The 20228-nt window shown below is 32.3% G+C and overlaps 1 protein-coding gene across 1 annotated transcript; it reads right to left on the minus strand.

The window, feature by feature from the left end:
* Positions 1 to 1056: 1056 nt before the first annotated feature.
* Positions 1057 to 19956, minus strand: LOC130636533 (integrator complex subunit 3-like). Its single transcript, XM_057446283.1, has 30 exons — positions 19647 to 19956; positions 19298 to 19381; positions 18996 to 19079; positions 18093 to 18206; positions 17492 to 17576; positions 17310 to 17376; positions 15977 to 16118; positions 15827 to 15885; positions 14518 to 14588; positions 13806 to 13951; positions 13275 to 13418; positions 12752 to 12839; positions 12407 to 12486; positions 12230 to 12321; positions 11610 to 11707; positions 11269 to 11495; positions 10246 to 10430; positions 9982 to 10039; positions 9792 to 9895; positions 9140 to 9184; positions 7774 to 7893; positions 6801 to 6894; positions 6132 to 6260; positions 5505 to 5580; positions 5061 to 5223; positions 3942 to 4115; positions 3099 to 3208; positions 2719 to 2794; positions 2168 to 2321; positions 1057 to 1455 (listed from the first exon to the last, which is right to left on the minus strand). Exons 1-30 carry the CDS (start codon positions 19728 to 19730, stop codon positions 1330 to 1332), a joined length of 3279 nt encoding a protein of 1092 aa, XP_057302266.1. The 5' UTR covers positions 19731 to 19956; the 3' UTR covers positions 1057 to 1329.
* Positions 19957 to 20228: the final 272 nt, after the last annotated feature.

Here is a 20228-nt window from a genome sequence, read left to right on the forward strand (position 1 = left end):
TCAGAGCTTAGAGTGAGTGCTTGTTTCTCTTCCTAAAGCTGACTTTTTTCGCCGAATATTTTACTCTAAAATCACACTCCGATTTTCACTTAATTATATAAAGCATTTAGCCTTAAACAACACATGTATTATTTAGACCTTGGAGGGGAAGAATACGAAATATGTATTTTTTCCCCTAAGTTTATCCCCTATCTAATTTATTTCAATAATGAGAATCGCTTTTAACATATTCTGAACATGTGTGTGTCAAAATTAATTATTAATCTCTTTAATAATAACCGTCGTTTGTCTGTCTGTGTGTCCGCGAAAGCCGTGTCCCGTAACGGAAACAAGAAATTTTTAAAATGCGCATCAATACCAAATGCGATATATTTCTTTCCACTTTGTTGCAACTGATTAATTTGAAGGACGGGCGACACCGTGGAATTTTTCCACGGGCTAACGACTAGTCTCTTCAATAATAGCCGTATTCCGACTGTCCGTTTGTGTATGTGTAAGCGAAAATTACAGACATTTATACCGCGTTGTTTTAATTTTGATATTTTCACTGCGTTGTATTAAAATTAAAAATCCTGCGGCTCAATATTTGCAGATTTAATTTTACTGTGCCCTTTAACACAGGTAAAGAGGGGTTAACGATTCTCAAGCAAGAAATATTGGAAACGAGGCTGGTTTATCCATAGCCGTTAAAGATATTGGAAGGAGAAAAACCAAAACATATTTTTTAAAAATATGTTTTGGTTTTTCTAAATGCGAGTCTTAGAGAGAGGTTGTGGATAAATAAATCCATGCAGAAGTGCCACGTTGAAAGCGTATTGTACCATAATCAATTGGTTTGATTAGACCTAAGCATTATCGATGCGCCAAAACATGGAATTGAATCAACTTTTTCGGCGTGGTATGCCAAATTTGACATTTTCATCTTGTTTAGTTTTCTGTGAAAAATATGATAAGGAAAAATTATAACTTATGAACTACTCCAACCTCGTCCCCAGGCTCTTGTGGCCCCCAAGTCGTTATTACGAAGTGGCCGAAAATAAAAAAAAATCCGAAACATAGCATTAAACAATACTTCCTCTAGATACAAGATATACATTTTTATTGTTTTTGTATCTAAACGTGATCACTTCCGACGGCGAGATATTTCGAGTGCACTGTTTCATTACAACGCCTTAACCGATAACTACTCGTCACAACAAGTGTCAACTTTGCATCGATATCCGCGCTTTCAAGCCACTTTTGCAACGGCGTAATTTCACAGATTTAATGAGATACTGGTAGTTATCGAGATACTTGTAGTAATCGAGTCGACTCTAGAAACTTCTTTATTCAATCTTCTTCGTCTGATGAAAGGTTTTTCGAGGCTTTTCTTCGTTTCTTTGAAGGCGGTCGTCCTTTTGTTTTTGTTTCCACTACTTCTTCTTCTTCCTCTTCTTCGCTATCTTCGTCACTCTCCTAAACGAATATTTACAGGTATATTTTCCAAAATTCCCCAAATCGCGTTTGTTTGTAACAGAACCTTCTATTTATATACCGTATTTCATCCAATTAGCGCTGGACCTTAAAAAAACACCATGGTGCTAGGTTATTGAAGCAACAACTGTTACTTCAACCCTTACGAATAACCTGTTTAAAAACGTTGCAGAAAATACAGAAGAATTCCTTTTGGTGGATTAGAATGACGATGAGGATGATCTTATTCACATTGTGTAGTATGTTATTATGTTGTGTTATGGTTTGAAGTTGAAGACAGAGAGAAAAAAACAAACCTAAATTTTTGATTTTGAAAATTATTTTATTAGCGCCGCCCACTAATTAGCGCCGCACCCTGTAATTCAATTTTTTACATTAGCGCCCAGGGCGCTAAAAAGAGAAAATACGGTAACCATTTTTTTATAAATATCGTTAAAATTTTGGTTATTAATTTTGCTAAAAAAAGCAAAAGCAAAAATTCGCATTGGTAAAAATGGTTGGACGGTAAAATTCGATAGTTGGTAAAAGATATTAATGGCCGACCAGAAATTTGGTCACGTAACGTTCAAGTTAGTGTTTTTTATTCCCTTAATTTTCCCTCTACTTTCACAATCGTTTAAACTTCAAAAATTTAAGCGAATATCACTACTAAGTTTGTCTTCTGTTTGTGTGACCACGTTTAACACAAAATTACCTCATCTTCGTCCTCGTCATCACTTTCAGATTCTTCTGATGACTCCTCTTTCCTAACTCGACCACCTCTTCGACTTCGAGTAACTCGCTGATTTTTGCGCTTACGATTTGACCGTGTAGGTAGCTCGGTGAATTCCGCAAATAAAGGCTTACATCTGTGGAAGAGAAAAAGTTAAATTAGTAATGGCAAAAAAAGTTTGGCTGCCATTTCATTAGTTAAAGAAGTAGGTAAATCTAAGCTTTGTGTTTGGCATAGAAATATAAATATTCTTTTAAAATATATATATACAAATAAAAACTCAAAAATACAAGTGACGAAACAGAACAGTGTTTTCTAAACACCCTCGCCAAAGAACAGCTTAACCACGTTAGAAGCTATAATCAAAATCTGTGGTTCCCAATCTACCAGAAACTAATTTTACCATCACAAGTTGACGTCAGCCGAAAATTCTAAACATGGTGCCCACTTAGTTACGATGGATACTAAAAATCGTTCTAGCAAATGTAATAAGCGTAAAAAATGCTATGCATTATGCATTAAACGAGCCATACTTGGTCTTGATGTCCTGGTCTGTAACATTCTTTTTAGCTTGTGTAAGTGCGTATCGAAGAGACTCGTATTTGAACACTAAATGCAACAAAACAGTTAAATGTGGAAACATAACAAAGCGTATTGAAGACCTTAAAAGCGTGATTATGAACTGGTGACTACGATTGAAATAAGGGACAAAAATAAGGATATCAAGGAAAATTATGTCATATTTTTAAGCAGCCGAAGTACTTAATATGCGGCAGAAGAAATGGGTTTACTTAAAGCTCAAAAATATTGTGCGCAAATGTAATTTAGGGAATAATTTCGATTTTACCCCTTAAAAAATCAGATAGGAACCAAAATTAAGTAAAATGGGGGAATACAACATATAAGTTCTCACGCGACATATCTTTGCTTTTGCTGTCTTTTTCCGAACTTTGTAGATGTTTGTAAAATTGATTTAAATGGAGAACAATTTGATTCAACGTAGGATTGTGACGAGTTGATGAACTAAATGAAAAAAAAAATGAAAATAATGGTTTTATAAAAAAAAATGACCGTATACGTTCGTTATTCCTAAAAAAATGTCATTTTCGGTTCTTTTTCAGTGTTGTTTATTTTGTCATAATTTTCGCTTTATTGTCCAATCAAAAAGGCGCACACACAGTGAGTTATTACTATGAGACAATGTAGAAATCTTTTTGTAAATATTCATATTGCAAGGCATTTAAGGTTTATCTATTCAAAGTTAGTATGAGCGGGAATCCACTGCAATTACGCAACTCCACAACAGAACAAAAGAAGCATGTTGAAGTCATATTGAAGGGAATCAACTTTGCGCGTCCGTTTGTTCATTCCCAACAGAGAATGTTTAACCCCGATCAGACATCCGCTCATGACGGGCAAATATCCGCAGAGCTACAATGATAAAAAACTACATATACACTATCCGGTTAAGCTAACTGCGTGCATCACTAACATATTGTCGCACGTAGTGTTGTGGGTTCGGCTGCGGCTCCAAGTTCTGGAGACCGCGGATCGAATCTCACTCACTGTCAGGCAGTATGTTAGTGATGCGCAAAGTAGCTTCTCTTCAATACGATATACACGGATTTTATTCGCCTGTCATGATCGGAGGTCCGATCGGGGCGAAACATTCTCTGTTGGGAATGAACAAACGGATGTGCAATGACAAAAAAATTATCTAAAAAAGTAGTTTCAAAGTAAAGGTAGCAAAACATACTTTCCTTGTCTCTTCTTCACAGTAGGGTTTGGTTTTGTGAGTAGTTGCGCCAAGACATGAGCTAATTCACGTGCTTCTGAATGACACCACGTTTTAAACAGACACAAACTGAAGTTTTTCCCACTCCCTTCAACATCCATACATAACACTGGTTTGATGATCTCCATCTGAGGGCTTAAAAAACAAATATCAATTGGAAACATACAGAAAGGAATGCACACGGACAGTTGGCGCAGAGATGTCATTATACAAACACGTATGTACAAGCCCTTCGCACATTTATACAGTATAATCACCGTTAGAAACACTGTTATCAATGTAGGTTCGGTGTTCTGAGTGCATACATCACATAAATATTAATCGCTAACCCGTATATACATCTACAGGGTTACCCGTCCTTTAAATTCTACGGGAATTCGTCACTGCAAATTTCATAAAATCCATCGCATTTGCTATTTCGTGTGCTTGTAACACGCCTTTTTTTCTTGCGCACACACACAGAATACAGGTCTTATTAATATATAGAGATAGATCAGTAATGCATCCTCACTTTCCTCGCATGGTATAGGTTTAAGCGAGCGTTTGTTATATATAATACAAACTCACACCCAATTGATACAGGCTGAGAGCTGACTAGGAGAGTTGTAGGCAACTACTAATTGCAGGGGTTTTGGGTGTTACAAAAGAAGAAGAAAAGGAAAGAATAAGAGTTATTTAGAAAGATAGCGATTCGCAGAAGATTTAAAAAACAAAAGTTAATTCCAGAGAAGTTCGAGGGAAAAAACAGGTTTATTAAAACTTTTTTTACAGGATGCGCATTGAAACAGTGTCTAGTTGACCTAACAAAATTTTTAAGTCTAATGAGCAATTACCACAAAAAAGTGTAGAGAAGTGTAAAGAAGCAACCACCCAGCTACCCTTCTATAAGCAGTACGAACAAAAGAGGGTAGTAGATGCCGAGTTAATTCTACAGAATATTCTTTCAAAACGCAGAGCGCATAAAACAGAACAGCAAGGTTTAGAGGGGATCTTTTCTGAAGTCTTGACTGAACAAACCAGTCACACGGCTATTATATAAAACCCATAACAGGACAACATTTCATTTGAATTAAAAAGAACCTTTCTGCTCTGAGTTGTAGAAGCAATTGATTGAGCGATTCTGCATGCTTTTTGGCTTTCAGTTCTGGTAAGATACCAATCAACATTTCAATAGGAGTCTCTTCAGCATTGATAAGTTGCCATAAACAAGATTGCTCAAATGCAGTCCACTCCAATGACGCCTCTACATAGAAAGTAGAAACAAGTACAAGAAAATACAAAATCTTGTTAGGTACACTTTTTATATATATAGGCTGGCCAAACATTTTTTTCCATATAAACACACCGTCCCGAGACGAACGAGATAAGTTTTGCATATTTCAATGTAAAGAAGAAAAAAACATCCTTTAACACTTCCTCCAAATAAAGGCGAAACAAAAATCACCCCGGCAAACGTCCTTCCCGCCTCTCATATAAACAGCCCAAGCGCATTTAACAAAGAAAAAAAGTCCAGTTGCAACTCACCTAACAAGCCGCCGACTTGATTCTCACCGATTATTGACAGGTCTTCAAGTAAAATGCCACTCAAAATCGCGTTCATCTATGACATTGAAAAACAAGAAAAATAGACGCAAAACAAAATTAATGTATTCTGACATTAAGGCCTGTACACTCTTCTCTGGTACTTCTGTATGTAACATTACACGCCATACAACCTTTTTTTTATACAAATAATTAACATTTTTCACTTTGTCTAAACTATTGTTTAGTTACTTAGGAAAAACGCATAAAAACTATGAGAATAAAATAGCTACCAATGCCGTAGGAACCGGGGGGCAAGCCCCTCAATTTTTTTAAAAAAATACAAAAAAAGAATATTGTTTTCTTTCACATTTTGACATACTGTTTGTACAAACCATACATACAATTTTGTTGGATTTCATAGCTTTTTCCAGCAATGTAAATGTGCCAATATTATAAATCGTTCCATTCGCCAAAACCACGACTCTTGCGGAGACACTAAATCTAAGCCTCCAAAAAAATCCTTCCTACGGCATTGAAATGACAGTAATCAAAAGAACAAGACTTTTCCATGACTTGTGATCACCAAATGCATGCTTTGTATACCAATAATGTTTATCAACATCTTACCTCGTTTGGGTGAACTGTAGCAACTAGCATTTTTATAATTTCCTTGTTGCCAACAGCAACTTCATGGAAGTGTTTAAATATCATTTCAATAAGATACATAAACAATGCAGGATCGTATTCATAACATGCCTAAAAATTACAAAGTGATTTCTAAAAAAAATGCGCTGAACTACAAACTAAAAAAAAACAGTATTTCTGCAGATTAGAAACTTAGACCTCTCAAATGTCAAGAAATTCTTGGAACCGTTAAAACTATGATAATGCTGTAGTTAGAAACGTTACAGAAAAGAAGAGACAGTAAAAAGAAGTACAAAATTTTGGCGCATTTTTTTAGCCAAGACGTAAAGCCTAAAATGTTTTAAGTCGGGAATTTGGATTTTATTTCTTATTAAACAGTAAACAAAAATATTATGAGAACTATTAATATATTATAATTTATAGTTTTCTATAAACATCAAGCCCAAGATGTCGAAAAAAACATGAGGAATGACAATAAAAAGAAGAATCAAAAGTATCCATTAAGATAACAGTTATATATTTATGTAATGTTATAATTAAATATGTTAAGAAAAAATAAGTTATGTAAAAATAAATCGGTACTTTCACCATCAATATCACTTATACATTTAACATTCAATACATTGCCTTATCTATTATATAACAAATTACCTTCATATCTTGCGTGAGTACTGTCTTTAATGTTCGATCTTTAAAATAGCTAACGTAATCTTCATACACAGAAAACTTTTCTGGGTCATTGTAACTAAAAAGAATTGAAAAACATAAAAACTTTCAATGTTGCCCAAATCAAAATGACTAAGGAGCACGTGTAGCGAATCATAAAAACATCAATTACTGACAAAGAATAGCAAAAACATTTACTATCTGGACTGTACACAGTTAGATGTCGTTACAGAAGTGCATGTTAAACGCATGTATGAGAACTGGTAAGTACAAAATGAGGCTTGAGATAATATAAAGCCTAGTTTCTGAACAAAATAATGTACAGCAATTGACAACTGCTACAATAATCAACATTTTCTTATCCTTATTAATGAAATAAAATAACAAAGCAGAGTTTTTTAACACGTGCTTCGAATAAACGCTAAATCTAGGTGTCTATTACAGGAAGGCAATTATTAAAAAAAAATAATCAGAAATCAGAAATCGAGGGGAGGGGCGTTTAATAGGAGAGGGGCGTTTACTCGAAGCATGATGGTATAAGACTGTCTTTTCGTTTTTTAAAATATTGCAAAAAATTTAAGGAATTCAAGAACCTTATATAGTAAAATACAGCCTTTTTAATTTAATTTATTTCATCTCGGAAAAAACTTAAACCCACGTAAATAAAAGGTTTTTGTTAACACGTTGTCATTCGTCCCACCCCACGTGAATTAATTCGTCGGATATAAGTCGCAAAGTGAAGTCTGCCTTTGCAAAAATACGCACTCTTCTATACATACATTTCTATAGTTTGCAACGTGAAAACTTATCAGCACCATCAACAATGAAGGTCACAAACACTTTTTTGTCTTATTCGTTTCTTAAATCAAGAATTTTTGCTAACATTCTTATCAGCAATAGCCAGAGTCCAACATCAATTAGAAAGGCTAAAAATATCACATGCAGATTCTTCTCTTACCAAGCCTTCAGAAAATACAGAAAATGATATCCAATTTTTTCATCTATTTCATGAATACCATTCAATAGGACATATAGATTTTCTCGATTTACATCATTCTTCGAAAGTGAACATATAGCTCTGCAAAATAATACATAAATACATACTTAAGATCAGCAAGAACAACAACAAAAAGAATGATTATTACAATTCAACTAAGTTTTCTATTACCACATACAGGTATGAACTTCTACCTAATTATGTGAACTGCTTTATATGATTATGACCAAAAGTAAACTGCAGATGATCTACTACGACTAGAACTCTGCAAATGCTGACGGAAATACCAAAGTAACTTCTTTAGTGCAGTTTTTTGTGTTTAGTCATAAAAATAGCCAGAAATTACATTTTTTGTTAATGTAAAAAATTCTCTAAATTTCAACAATCCTCTCTGTAACAACCCAATACCTTTAAATCTCTAAACAATTTAGTGAAAACGCAAAACGTCATTTTTAGAATTTACAAGAGACATACAACTTTGGGTACAAAAAAAGTTCAAAGATTTCACTAGTATTCTTGACCCTACATTATCAAAGAAAAATCAAAATTGATCAAACACAGACAAAAGAGTCACTTTTGCGCACACGTAGGCTAGGTAGATAGCGTGTAAAATTTGCTAGTGGCATTTCTCACCGCACCTGCACAATGAAATAATTCACATCTCGGAAAAAGGTTGCGAAATGCAGGAAAAATGATTGTGCTGACGTTAGCAACAATTAGCATGTTTCAAGAGTATGGATTTAACAACCTAAAGATCTGAGGTTTCAAGTCCGCTGTAAACATTGACAAGTGAACATATAATACAAGACTCTAATATAAAAACAACCAATGTGATCATTTGTGGAGGCTAAATTCGAAAGTAGCCGACTTTTTTCATTATACTTTGTCCATGATTGAAGCACACTTTGTCTCTGTTATTTTTTTGTAGCACAGATCAATCGCAAAAACCCAAATCAAATCAAATTAAATCAAATCAAATCGCATATTATGAAAAAGTCAAATCAATTATAAATGGCCAAATTTTCAAATTTTTAATATTTTTTAAAAAATATAATTTTTAAAATTTTTAATAGCAACAATATATGCATGTTTTTTAGGATTTCCTGGAATCATTGGAAAAAAGGACAATTTTTTAGGTCATGTTCTCCACCATAGCACCTAAATTTACACAGCCAGAGAGCCATAATTAGGCAACAATGACTGCATCAAAATCTTTGAAAATTAACATCAAAACTTTACATGAAGGTTCAATTTCCGTTTTATCAAATCCTCAGACGTAACCGTTCAAAGCTGAATTATGCACACAACAATTTTTATAAATTCCCACCTGAAAATAGCATATTGAGGTCTTTCTAAACTTCCCTCAATTGTTCTAAAAATAAAAAGGGGTGTTTATTTTTGTTGGCATGGTGCATAGTCTTTTACCATGTTATGAAGGAAGAAATCAAGTCTTTCTTTCCTTGATCTACTTGGTTTAGCCTGAGATCGAAACAACGTTTATAATTTTTTTGCATCCGCATTACTGAAACAGGTGCTTGCCAATATTTCCACCGTTCTGTATTTTGATAGAAATGCTGGGATAATTTGTGTAAAGACGCAATCTTAGTTTCATAAGGTCCTATAAGTTGTGCCACGTAGAGCTAACAATTGAGATTGGCTCAGCGCAACTTAGTAAAACAAGTGTCTGGCCATACCAAACTGAGTCATAATGCACAAGGCCTTAATGACCTATCTTGACAGTATAAAATCAAATGTCGAGCTGGACAAGACAGGCATTTAACAAAGTTGTAAACTAGCTAAGAAAAATTGTTGCTGAAGACAGATTCTATCTTTTTTTTCCGAATCAACTGTAACTTCACCCATGAAAGAAATGAGTACCATTGCTCTGACTTGTTCGTTGCTTAGGTTATACAAATCATGTAAATGCGTTGCTGTTAGAATTTGTTTGCCCTTCCAGGGTACCAACTTTAAAAACTTACTTTTCAGTTATATTATCTGGCAAAACTGGTAAGGCTAAATCATCAGCTAAACAGTTTGCTAAGCAGACACATAGTGGTGATGCAATCTCATCATCAAAATCACCCTAAACAGAAATGCAAATTGCAGATATAAAAGAATGTATATATGTAACTCAACAGTGACTTATTCACAATAAATAATTTTTGTTACCATGGATTCAATATTTGATATGATGGCTTCCATTGCTTCAGCTTTCGATGATTCCTCTCTGTAAAGGTTGAACTAAAATCTTTAACTTTATTTACGATGTAACAAATACTGTTGTTTATGGAAGATTTCCATAACATACATACATACATACATACATACATACATACATACATACATACATTTGCACATTTTTCCAAAACAACATTGAAAGAACTTGTGCTTACAAAATACATTGTACACAGATAATGAAGACTATGGACCTACTTTTCATTTTTTAACTTTAACAGATTATCTTTCAATAAGTTGCTGTCAAGATTCTGAAATTCTTCCAGTTCTGTAACATCATCACCAACAAAACCTTCATCCACTTTTGTTTCAAAATCTTCCTCTTTAATAGCGATTGGGCGAAATGAAGAATTTGACGTTGATGATGATTGTATGGAAGCGACCTAATTATTATAACAAAATGACAATATAAGGAGAAGAAAAATCATAAGAAAAAACAGAGCTCGTAAAACAATTTCCGACCGATATTGGAAGTTTCACCTAATTATTATTGCTACTATTTATTTTTTTATTAATAGAATTGCATACACAGGATAACCTCTTTTGAGTCTATTGGTACCATTATTGTTCAGGGTCCTTCAATGTGAGCTACACAAGATTCATCAGCATAGCAATTACTCAACTGGACGACTAGATAAAGATGTCAGTTCTATTCTCATGCTGATCTTTTACAAAAAGAATCCAAAATTTAAAAAATATATATGTTTTTATGAATGGATCCATTTTTGCAGCCCATTGTTAGGTTGAAAAAGATATTTCACTAGTAATTCTTGTTTAATTCTCCTAGTTTATGTTGTATCCAAAATGTATCCAAAAATGTCCATAAAATGGTTTAAATTTACTTGCCAGTATTTTATTGAAGATGCAAACAGAGTTAATGTAAAAAATAAACAGTTGCAGCATCTAAAATGGTCTAATATTGTGAGCAGAACCATTAGGCACTGAATTGCCAAACACAAGTGTATTTTAGTCTAGGATCCATTTGAAACAATACTTGTGATATTAATCTAACATACATATTTATAGAATTTGTACAAATTCTTGGGTTTATAACTTTATCAAAAATTACTGATATGAACATTCTTGAACAGCTTACTTATTCTAAATTTTCTCAATTTTATGTGGTAATCTTTTTGTTTATAAGAATAGGTAATTTCTAGTAAGTTGAATTAGAAGCATTATTTTCGGTCACCCCCCATGCACGAATACAAAAAATTCAACCTTTTCTTTTTTATCAGGAGGTGGTGGTGGTGGTGGTGGGGCTGCTTTGTCATCATCGTCCTCGTCAGAAAACACTGCTTCATCTGTACTACTCTCGTCTGCAATCTCAACGATTGATAATCCACTTGATGCTTGTTCGTTCAAGTTAAGTGAAAAATCTTTGGATGGATCTATAGTTGGTGATTGTGGCGGAGTGGTTGATGAGGGTTCGTCAGATGTTGACGTTGCTAAATATCAGACAACATCGCATTAAACAGTCAATAGATAAGAAAATAAAATTGTTTTTCAAAGCATTAGTAAAAACTATTGGGGAAATTCTGAAGATATCATAAAAGACTTACCAGATCGATCGACAACAACAAAAGATGGTAAAGTTTCACTAATTAACATCTTTAATTCTTTGTCCATGCGACTACTCTTAAGAACTGGACTTAATGAACTAAATAAATCAATTACGTGCGAGCTTGAATAATGTGTACAATGAAAACAGGAAACAAAGTAAGAAGACATACAAAGCTGTTTTTTTAAAGGTTAAGTAAGACATATAAACAAAGAATCTTGACTCTTGACTCTCCTGTCCAGAATTCTTAAATAAGTCCTTCTTGACATAGAATCAGAGGTGACAAACAATGTTAAACTATGCAGTGGAGCTTTAGGCTTAATAAAAGTCTCTTTAAAATCTTTTAAAAATTCTCTATTTGTTAAGAAGATCCCTCTTAATTATTTTGCGTAAATAATTATTAATTGCTGATGTATTTTATTATTGTAAATTTAGAGTGTCACAGAACAAAAATAGAAAAAAAGTAATCAAAATCCTAAAAGTTACCTTTATAGAACTTATGATTTTAAATTTAAAGGGACTGATACGACTTAACTAAAATCAAATTTAAAAAGACTTTTTGCTAACCAATCTAAAGCTCATTTGCTCCCTCAATTTAATTTAAAATGGAAAACAAATCACCTTACGACTCTTTTGTCCAGAATACTCTTGAACGAGTTAAATAAACCTTGCTTCGTTAAATTAGAAAATTGAAGTGAATAATGTTTTGACATCTAAAAAAATACAGTTCCAGAACTACGAGTTAGTAGAAAGAAAGATGTGGGCATTAAAAATCGCAATGCAAAGATTAGCATTTACCCGACAGATGAAATCCAAAAGGCTATATGTTATATTTGGATGTGTGCGAACGGAATTATGCATCAGCAGCATAGCTGGTTCTAAAGATGTAAACGCAAACATATGTAAAATAATCTTTATTTAAACAAATATATGCAATAGTTAATCTGTTTTTAGCTCAAAAATCATAGGTCACGAAAATGAGTTTCAAAATAAGTGTGTGCAGGAAGGTGGGAGATACAACAAGTGGCACTGTGAAATTGAAATACATGATTAACAGAAAAGGTCATGAAACAGTTGCTTCAGCCACAATGAATCAAAGTATCACTGATTAACTTTTTATTTTATATTGTAGGTACTACTTACCGATATTCATTATGTTATCCTTTTCACCTTGAAAAAATAGCCAATCAAAAAAGAGTGCAAGTTTCATATTTGTTTGAGTGACTGGATTCTGCAGAAAAAAACATAGTAATTCAATTTAACAGATATGAAGATATATTTTTAGGACAGAAACTTTGCTTTAGAGTCAAGTCAAGTGGACACCGTTATTTAAAAAATTGGCATATACTTAAACATATACTTAAACAAAAAAAGCCATTTTAAACATGATATAATTTATATAATCTTTTTTTAACAATATTAAAACACTAGTTGATGGCCTGTAAATAAATTTATGGCTTTACCAGTCCTATATATACTGTACATTTTGGTGTCTCGCTAATGCTGTAGCATTTTGCGAAAAGACAAACAGACAGCTGCTATTATTACAGAAACATTTGAATAACCCCTGTTGTGCAATTTTATTAAAACGCAAAGTGTTCACCACTTTACAAAACAAATCTTAATGGTAACAAAATGAAGATGAAGGAGTTGCAAATATGCTTACTTGACATGCGGTGTATAACCAGCCAAGAATAGCCCATCGAGGGATAACATCAGATGCTAGAATTTCATTAGGTGGGTGTATCACACCACATATGAACCTAACAATATCTGGTAGTAAGGTTTGACTTTCTGCATTTGATAAATACTGAGGATAAAAAAACAGAAAAAGGGATGAAAACAATGAAGACTTTGTTCCATAATGATGGTTAGAGTTTAAATATAATACAAATTTTAGTAATTAAATCATGTTGAAATATGGCAAAAAGTCAAAGTTTTGCTCACAAGCACACATTATTTGAAATGAAATATTAATTGTATTCTTTTGCTGAACAATAAGCAGAAATGATCGATTCACACTTTTAAAGTCTCTGGCATGACTCAGCCAGGGTTTGAACTCAAGACAAACGCTCTACCACAAAGCTCCTTATTAACAGCAAATCATAAATTAATGCTATATTTATAAACTCTGATTTGTGTTTTTTTTTTTTAATTCCCTATCCCTTCCCTTTTTACAAAATTAATTTTAATTTACCTGTCGAAAAAACCAGTCCTGATAGCGTTTTTGTAATCCAAATTTCACTTTCAGCGCAAGAAATGCTAATTTGTTTTCCATGTCAATTGTCATTCGACTGGCCAAAAATTTCCGAGAGGTCCGTGTATTCAATAGCTGTGGTAATCCTAAAATTATAAAATTGAATAAAGATCCAACTTGGTAAAAATTTCGCTAAGTTTTAAAACACACAATAGTTTTAATGATTGTTCACCTAAATTAATTCTTTAAAAAAATGCTAAAATTTTAAAAAGTTAGTACATTTCAAAGCAAAACATTATTTTTCAAATCTTAAATTTTGTTGTAGTACAGTGATTGTTTGTGTGAATAACCATTGTGTCATCTATAAACAAATATCAACAAAAGACATTCTGTTGCACAATATCATCATTTAAAACAATATACATTTTTACCAGCTTTATTATACAGCATTTGAAAAATTTTTCCGAACAAAATACAAGGTATCAGGACAGTTTTTGGAGAATCCAAATTTATTTAAGGCAAAAGGAATAATTATCAAAATGCACGGCAATGGTGATGACCAACTGTCCCTATAATACATTCAGACAAGATTGAAATAACTTAACAAAAACATCATCAAGTGCAGCTTTACAGAAGGTTTGTAAACCTGTGAACATGATTTTAAACAACGAGACAGCATGTGTATTTACAACATCAGCCGATAATTACTTACCTGTAAATTGCGATGATAGAGATTTCGGTCGAAACAACATGTCCTTCCACAATTTTGTAAATTCTGGAATTCTGAAATAATATAAACCTTTTTACAAATCATATTGACTTCAATTATCATTGTGCAAAGTCTGGGTAAACCAGAAATTTCAAATTCTCAATATAAAGATGGGGAGATCTAAAGATTTTTCTAATTTTTTTTTTTTTTAATTCCTAAAAGGAAAATAGCATTAACAAGCATTTTAAATTTAAGTGAAGAGAATTATTACAAACACAAGGAGTCACTACAGTAGATGTGTTTATCACGTAACATAACTAGAGAGAAATTACTTTGAATTACTTTGTTTTTTATTTTTTATTCACAGAATAACTTAATGAATAAAATGAATAAGAAAGGTTTTCAGGATCGCAGAGTCATATTTTACAGTTTTTACGTTCTAAAGGTGTTAATATTTTGCAATGAAGTATTGATAAGTTGATCAAATTGATTTTCTACGACAGACACAAGAATTGATAAATCAGGAAAATGCAATAATGCAATAACATGTAGTAACACTTTGGTTTCTTTAAGCAAGAAATGTTATAGTACCCTACTTCCTTACATGCACAAATTTATTTACATGTGCTATCAATATTTCATGCAGCAAATTCGAAATCAGATATAAGGTATATACCATATATCATGATTTTTTTTTGCCACAAATCTTTTCAAGTAAAATGAATTTGGTTTACAGAGTAACACAACCATTAATTTACCATAGACTTTCATTTAATTCACAGGGAATTTATTTGAGCGTGGGCATATATTCAGAGGTATTTTTATAATAATCACACAATGAAGAATTTTCTATTTGTCAAGTCCAGGTGCTTGTAATACTGCTAGCTTTTTCTTTCCTTTTTCAAAAAGTGAATGGGATGAGATAGAGAGATTAAGGCTGGTGGACCCTGTTGCATACTTGTTCTATTCCAAGAAATATAAATAATAGATGAATAAAGGAGCTGATGCACAAACGTTAATTATAACTCAAATATAATTAGATTGTAAAATTTGTACATCAGAATTAATGGCTACTTAATTTTATTTTCCATGTCAAAATACATTACTTGACATTAGAATTAACATTTAGCTTTAGAAAAACAGTGTTTGGCAACTTCTTCGGTTTTCCCTGGTCATTTATTCAGGCATTAATGTAAGTTAAGTCATTTATGGTAACTTTAAAAAAACAAGTTTTTATAAAACTGAAACTACAGTTACAAGGCACATATCAAATATAAACTGTGAAAAAAACCCGTAAAAAAATTAAAAATACCTGAACACATTCTGAAGAAGACGAACAAAATCTCGACCAATTTGTAAACAATCACCAAACTAAGTAAACATTGAAAAAAATAATATATTGTGCAAATAAAAAAAAGCAATTTATAAAATCCTCAGTTAAAACAAGATTTTCAAAACTTACCCTATCTCTTATTAGCGTAACGCAAAAATCTACTTCTGATTGCCGCAAAACTTTAAAGCGAGGGCCCTCATGATCCTCAATTATGCGAAGATACGTGTAAATAACCAATTGTAAGGAGCCAGGATTCTTTTCCAGCCACGGTCTAAAAAAATATATTAAACACAAGATTAAATGTTATTCACTAAAATAACATTATGATATTCATATTAGTTTCTCTTGCCCTGTTTTAATGTTTAAATGATTAATTTAATAAAAATACATGAATACTCAGGTTTCTCAAAATCTTTTGTATTACTGATATGAAATTCAATCACTTATTTTTCTGTGCCTCTTACTTTTGTGGTATTTTAATGTTTTCACTCTCCTATACTTTTTGTGCCTTGAAATCTCCAACACCTGTAAAATTCCTTTCGTTAAAAAAATTCCATGATTTAACTATTTTAAATGTTTTTTCTAATGGTTTCCTAAAGGATCTGGTTCTTGTTATGTTAAATATTGGTCTTTTATGATGAGTTTCTGGATATGTTTTACATATTAAAAAGAGGGCTTGAATATAGTTGAGCATGTTGTAAAATAAATGCCAGTTGCGAATGCTGAAAAATTACTTTGGATTTAGTTTTTTAAATTTGCTGCTATTTATTAGTGATACAACTTCTGTACCAGTTTTTTTCTGCTTCCCATACTGCTTAGAATATACAAACATATTATCTTGTCTGCCAAATACAGACCTAATAGTAAGTGATGTCTAGACCCATCAGGCATAGTTTTACACATTCATTCATCCAAAACAAACCCTTTGCGCTCTCGCTATCAGATTTAAGTGGTTGTGACAAACACAATCGTTTTTTAGTAGATGTGGCCTTCTTAATTTGAACCTATTAGCCTTGGAAGTGGACTTTGGAGGTGTGAAGGGAGGGGGGATGGAGCATAAAGTGCGTTGTGTGAAGATCCTTGCAAAATTTGAAGTTTGATGCCATCCTAGTTGTTAACAACCCTCTGGATAAATATGATTTATCATATTTGACTACCACTGCTTTGATGATTCCTTCTTTACGCAGCAGTGATAAAATGTTTAGGTTCTCATCTTTGTAATTTTTCCTTTATTTGAGCCAACCCCCAATTTCATGCAAAATCGAAAATTAAACCTGTTACTTTTTCTGGATGACAGAAATAAAATACACCTTTGGTATAAAACTGTAAAACTATATAAAATATTTAAATATTACAGAACTTGATGTGATTTGAAAGGATTGGTTTTGGTAATCAAACTTCAAAATTTAACATTTATTCTTGCAAGCCTTGTGTGTGTGTGTTCGCACTTGCTCATACTAACCTGTTAGCTTTCATCAGCTTTAATACATTTTCAACTAACCATATATTTGCAGGACTGTGATCACCACCTATAAAGTCAACATAGTTTAATGACTAATATTTCTTAACATAATTTTTTATGTGTACAGCTGTATTCGAGAGAACGTTATTGTCACCCGAAACAATTAAAAATAAAAATTGTACCAGCTATTTGACGCAGGAGAACATGAATAGTCATTTCAAGATTCTGTACTTGGTTTTTCATCATCTCGCCAATTAACCATAAGCACTAATAAACAGATATAAAAGGTTTTAAGTATTTTATTATATTTATTTTCCACCTTTATTCATCTGAAAATATATCTAAATATTAAGCACTTTTTACATATTATTTCCAGTTAGTATTTGAAAAAGGATGAGCCCAAATGACAAACAAATTATTTGGACATATCCATGTTTGATAGCTTTCACCAATCCCAGTTGATATGATCACACTAAAGTTTATAACTGCAACGATTTTTTTATACAGAAATTATGCAGAAATTATAATGAAATTACGTAATAATAAATAATAAAAAAAATAGACTAAACTCCTTATCAGTGAAAATTTAAATTCAGTCCGTTTCTCTGTAAATAAGAAAACATATTTCAAACAAGAAAGAAGAATGATCATGAGTAATGATTATGATCAAATGCTGCAGTGGTCTAGGACCAACTTTGCATAGTTACGTTGTGTTCATAGTAAAGTATCATGTTCTTTTTAACCAGTAGCTTTGTCCTAATTTTTAATAAATTTACACTTTACCTGTGCTTTTGGTGAATCTAACAATCGCTGAAATTTTTCGGTCAATATTTGTTGCACTTTATTACCAACCAAAGCTAATCCATCTCTTGATACAAAAGATAAATCTCGATATGCCTGAAACAAAAAAATTAACCAAATTATTTTTTACCAATTGTCATCCTTAAGACATTGTCAAGCTGTGGCCCGATCTAAAAAAATATTATCTAGGAATGGCTCTCAGTATGAGTCAGACTTGGGTATGTTTTGAAGCTCTGCTATATATATAAAATAATGCAAAAACAATAAATCATGCCAAATGCCATATTTTACAGGTTTCGAATTAAATATTAAAAAGTGATATGCGAAAATTAAGATTATTTTTTCTCAGTTTTTTTGCCAAAGAAGTGCATATGTTAAACACAGTATAACTTTGTTTTAAGTTCCATACGATTGTGTTTTAATGATTTTAGAACAAAATACGGCATTGTTTAACCACCATACAATCATTGGATGATTTTATATAATAAAATAAAACATGGCGTTGTTTAAGCTTTGTATGATTGCATTTTGATAGTTTTAGAGTAGAATATGGTATTGTTTAAGCTTCATACAATCAAATTTTGATGCAGCAAAACGATCTTTGTTATTATTATTAAAACGATCCTATGAAACTTAAAAATGGCCATACTTCCTTATAAAATGAAGAGAAGACTTCCTTTCTAAGTCTTATCAATGTACAACGAAAAAACGGCTTAAAATTCAAATCTCAAATGTGTTGTATATATACAATAAAATATAAAAACAGACATATAAAAGACAAAAACAAACTAATCCCAAGACTATTAAAATTACATTTACTTAAATTACAGTTACTTAAGTCCAGAAAATGTTACCTGCCTTGAAAAATTTTAGTAGTCAAAATACCTTGGGTGCATTTTCTTGTTCAGTTAATATTGTGTACAGCAAACCCAGGGATATCTCCTCATGCTCTTTCATTCCCTTACATACCTAATAAAAGTTTACAACAAAATTTAGTAATATTTTGCAAAATATTTATATAATTTGCATGCGCAAAAGATTTGACAGGAGCAGAATTGACTAACTGAAGATTATAAAATTAAATATAATTTGAAAAGCAGTTGTTTAGTAAACTTCATCTTTTCTTAGATTCTACACATATTTTATGTGTGTAAAAAAAGATAAACATCACTGTAATACAACCTTACCGCTTGATTTAATGCATCATGGTTTTCCCTTTCAGATGAGCCTGATACCAAGTTAATAACAACCACATGACATTTATCTAATCGCTGAAATAGAAGAACATTGTGAAATATATAGATCCTTTTCAAAACTTAACAGCAGATTCACCTAAGAATTGGAAATAAGGAATCATGGGGTCAACCAAATGTGCTGAAAATTATATCACTTATTCAAGTAACCAAAGGGTCGAACATAAACATAAACAAAAACTTGAGTGTTTTCCAAACCGTTAATGACATATTAAAATAAGGCAAATAAAAAGGATATAAATCAAAAATGCTAGAACAAATTCCATTTTTCACATTTACTTACATCTTCCAACTCATCTTTAGGTTGTAACACAGTGCAGCTAAATAATTTTGGTTTCCACAGCTTTTGAGCTTCAACAGATTCCATGTAATTTTTGCACTAACCTATAATATGTCACAGGAAACTTTTATTACTCAACTGTTTTACAAAACGTGTCAAGGGTAGGTCCTGTCCATGGCTTACTTATGATTTGAAAGCGCTCATGAACACAAGGGACAAGTTGCTTCGCAAAGCGAGAAAATCGAGAAATGAATGTGACTGGTCGACTTACAAAAGACTTTAAAATTCTTGTAACAACAAAGTGAAACAAGCAAAACAGAAATACCACAAGGATCTTCTACACGAGAATTGTAAAAGCCCGGCAAAGTTTTGGAAATGCATCAAAGAAATATTTCCAACAAAAGAACATCCTCCAGCTTCTGCAACTACAAGCATGGATTAAGAAAAGGAACTGAATACTGCGAAGGTATTGTGTAAGTTTTTTACAAGCATTGCACAATCAATTAAATCCAAAGCTTTCAAGCTAAGAAATTTCGTCTGGGAGATACCACCAAAAATTGTTACGTCAGAAGTGTTTACTTTCGG

The sequence above is a fragment of the Hydractinia symbiolongicarpus genome, chromosome 1 (assembly GCF_029227915.1).
Source record: "Hydractinia symbiolongicarpus strain clone_291-10 chromosome 1, HSymV2.1, whole genome shotgun sequence".
In the NCBI taxonomy this organism is placed as follows: domain Eukaryota; kingdom Metazoa; phylum Cnidaria; class Hydrozoa; order Anthoathecata; family Hydractiniidae; genus Hydractinia; species Hydractinia symbiolongicarpus.

What these genes read in the sequence shown, in the direction of transcription:
- LOC130636533 (XM_057446283.1), bottom strand. Translation starts at nt 19,730, where the DNA reads ATGGAATCTGTTGAAGCTCAAAAGCTGTGGAAACCAAAATTATTTAGC. An exon ending in TTAAAGTTAAAAAATGAAAA is followed by an intron (nt 10,040 to 10,245) that starts GTAGGTCCATAG and finishes CAACCTTTACAG; the next exon opens with AGAGGAATCATCGAAAGCTG. An exon ending in CCAGATAATATAACTGAAAA is followed by an intron (nt 9,185 to 9,791) that starts GTAAGTTTTTAA and finishes TTTTATTTTTAG; the next exon opens with AACAATTGAGGGAAGTTTAG.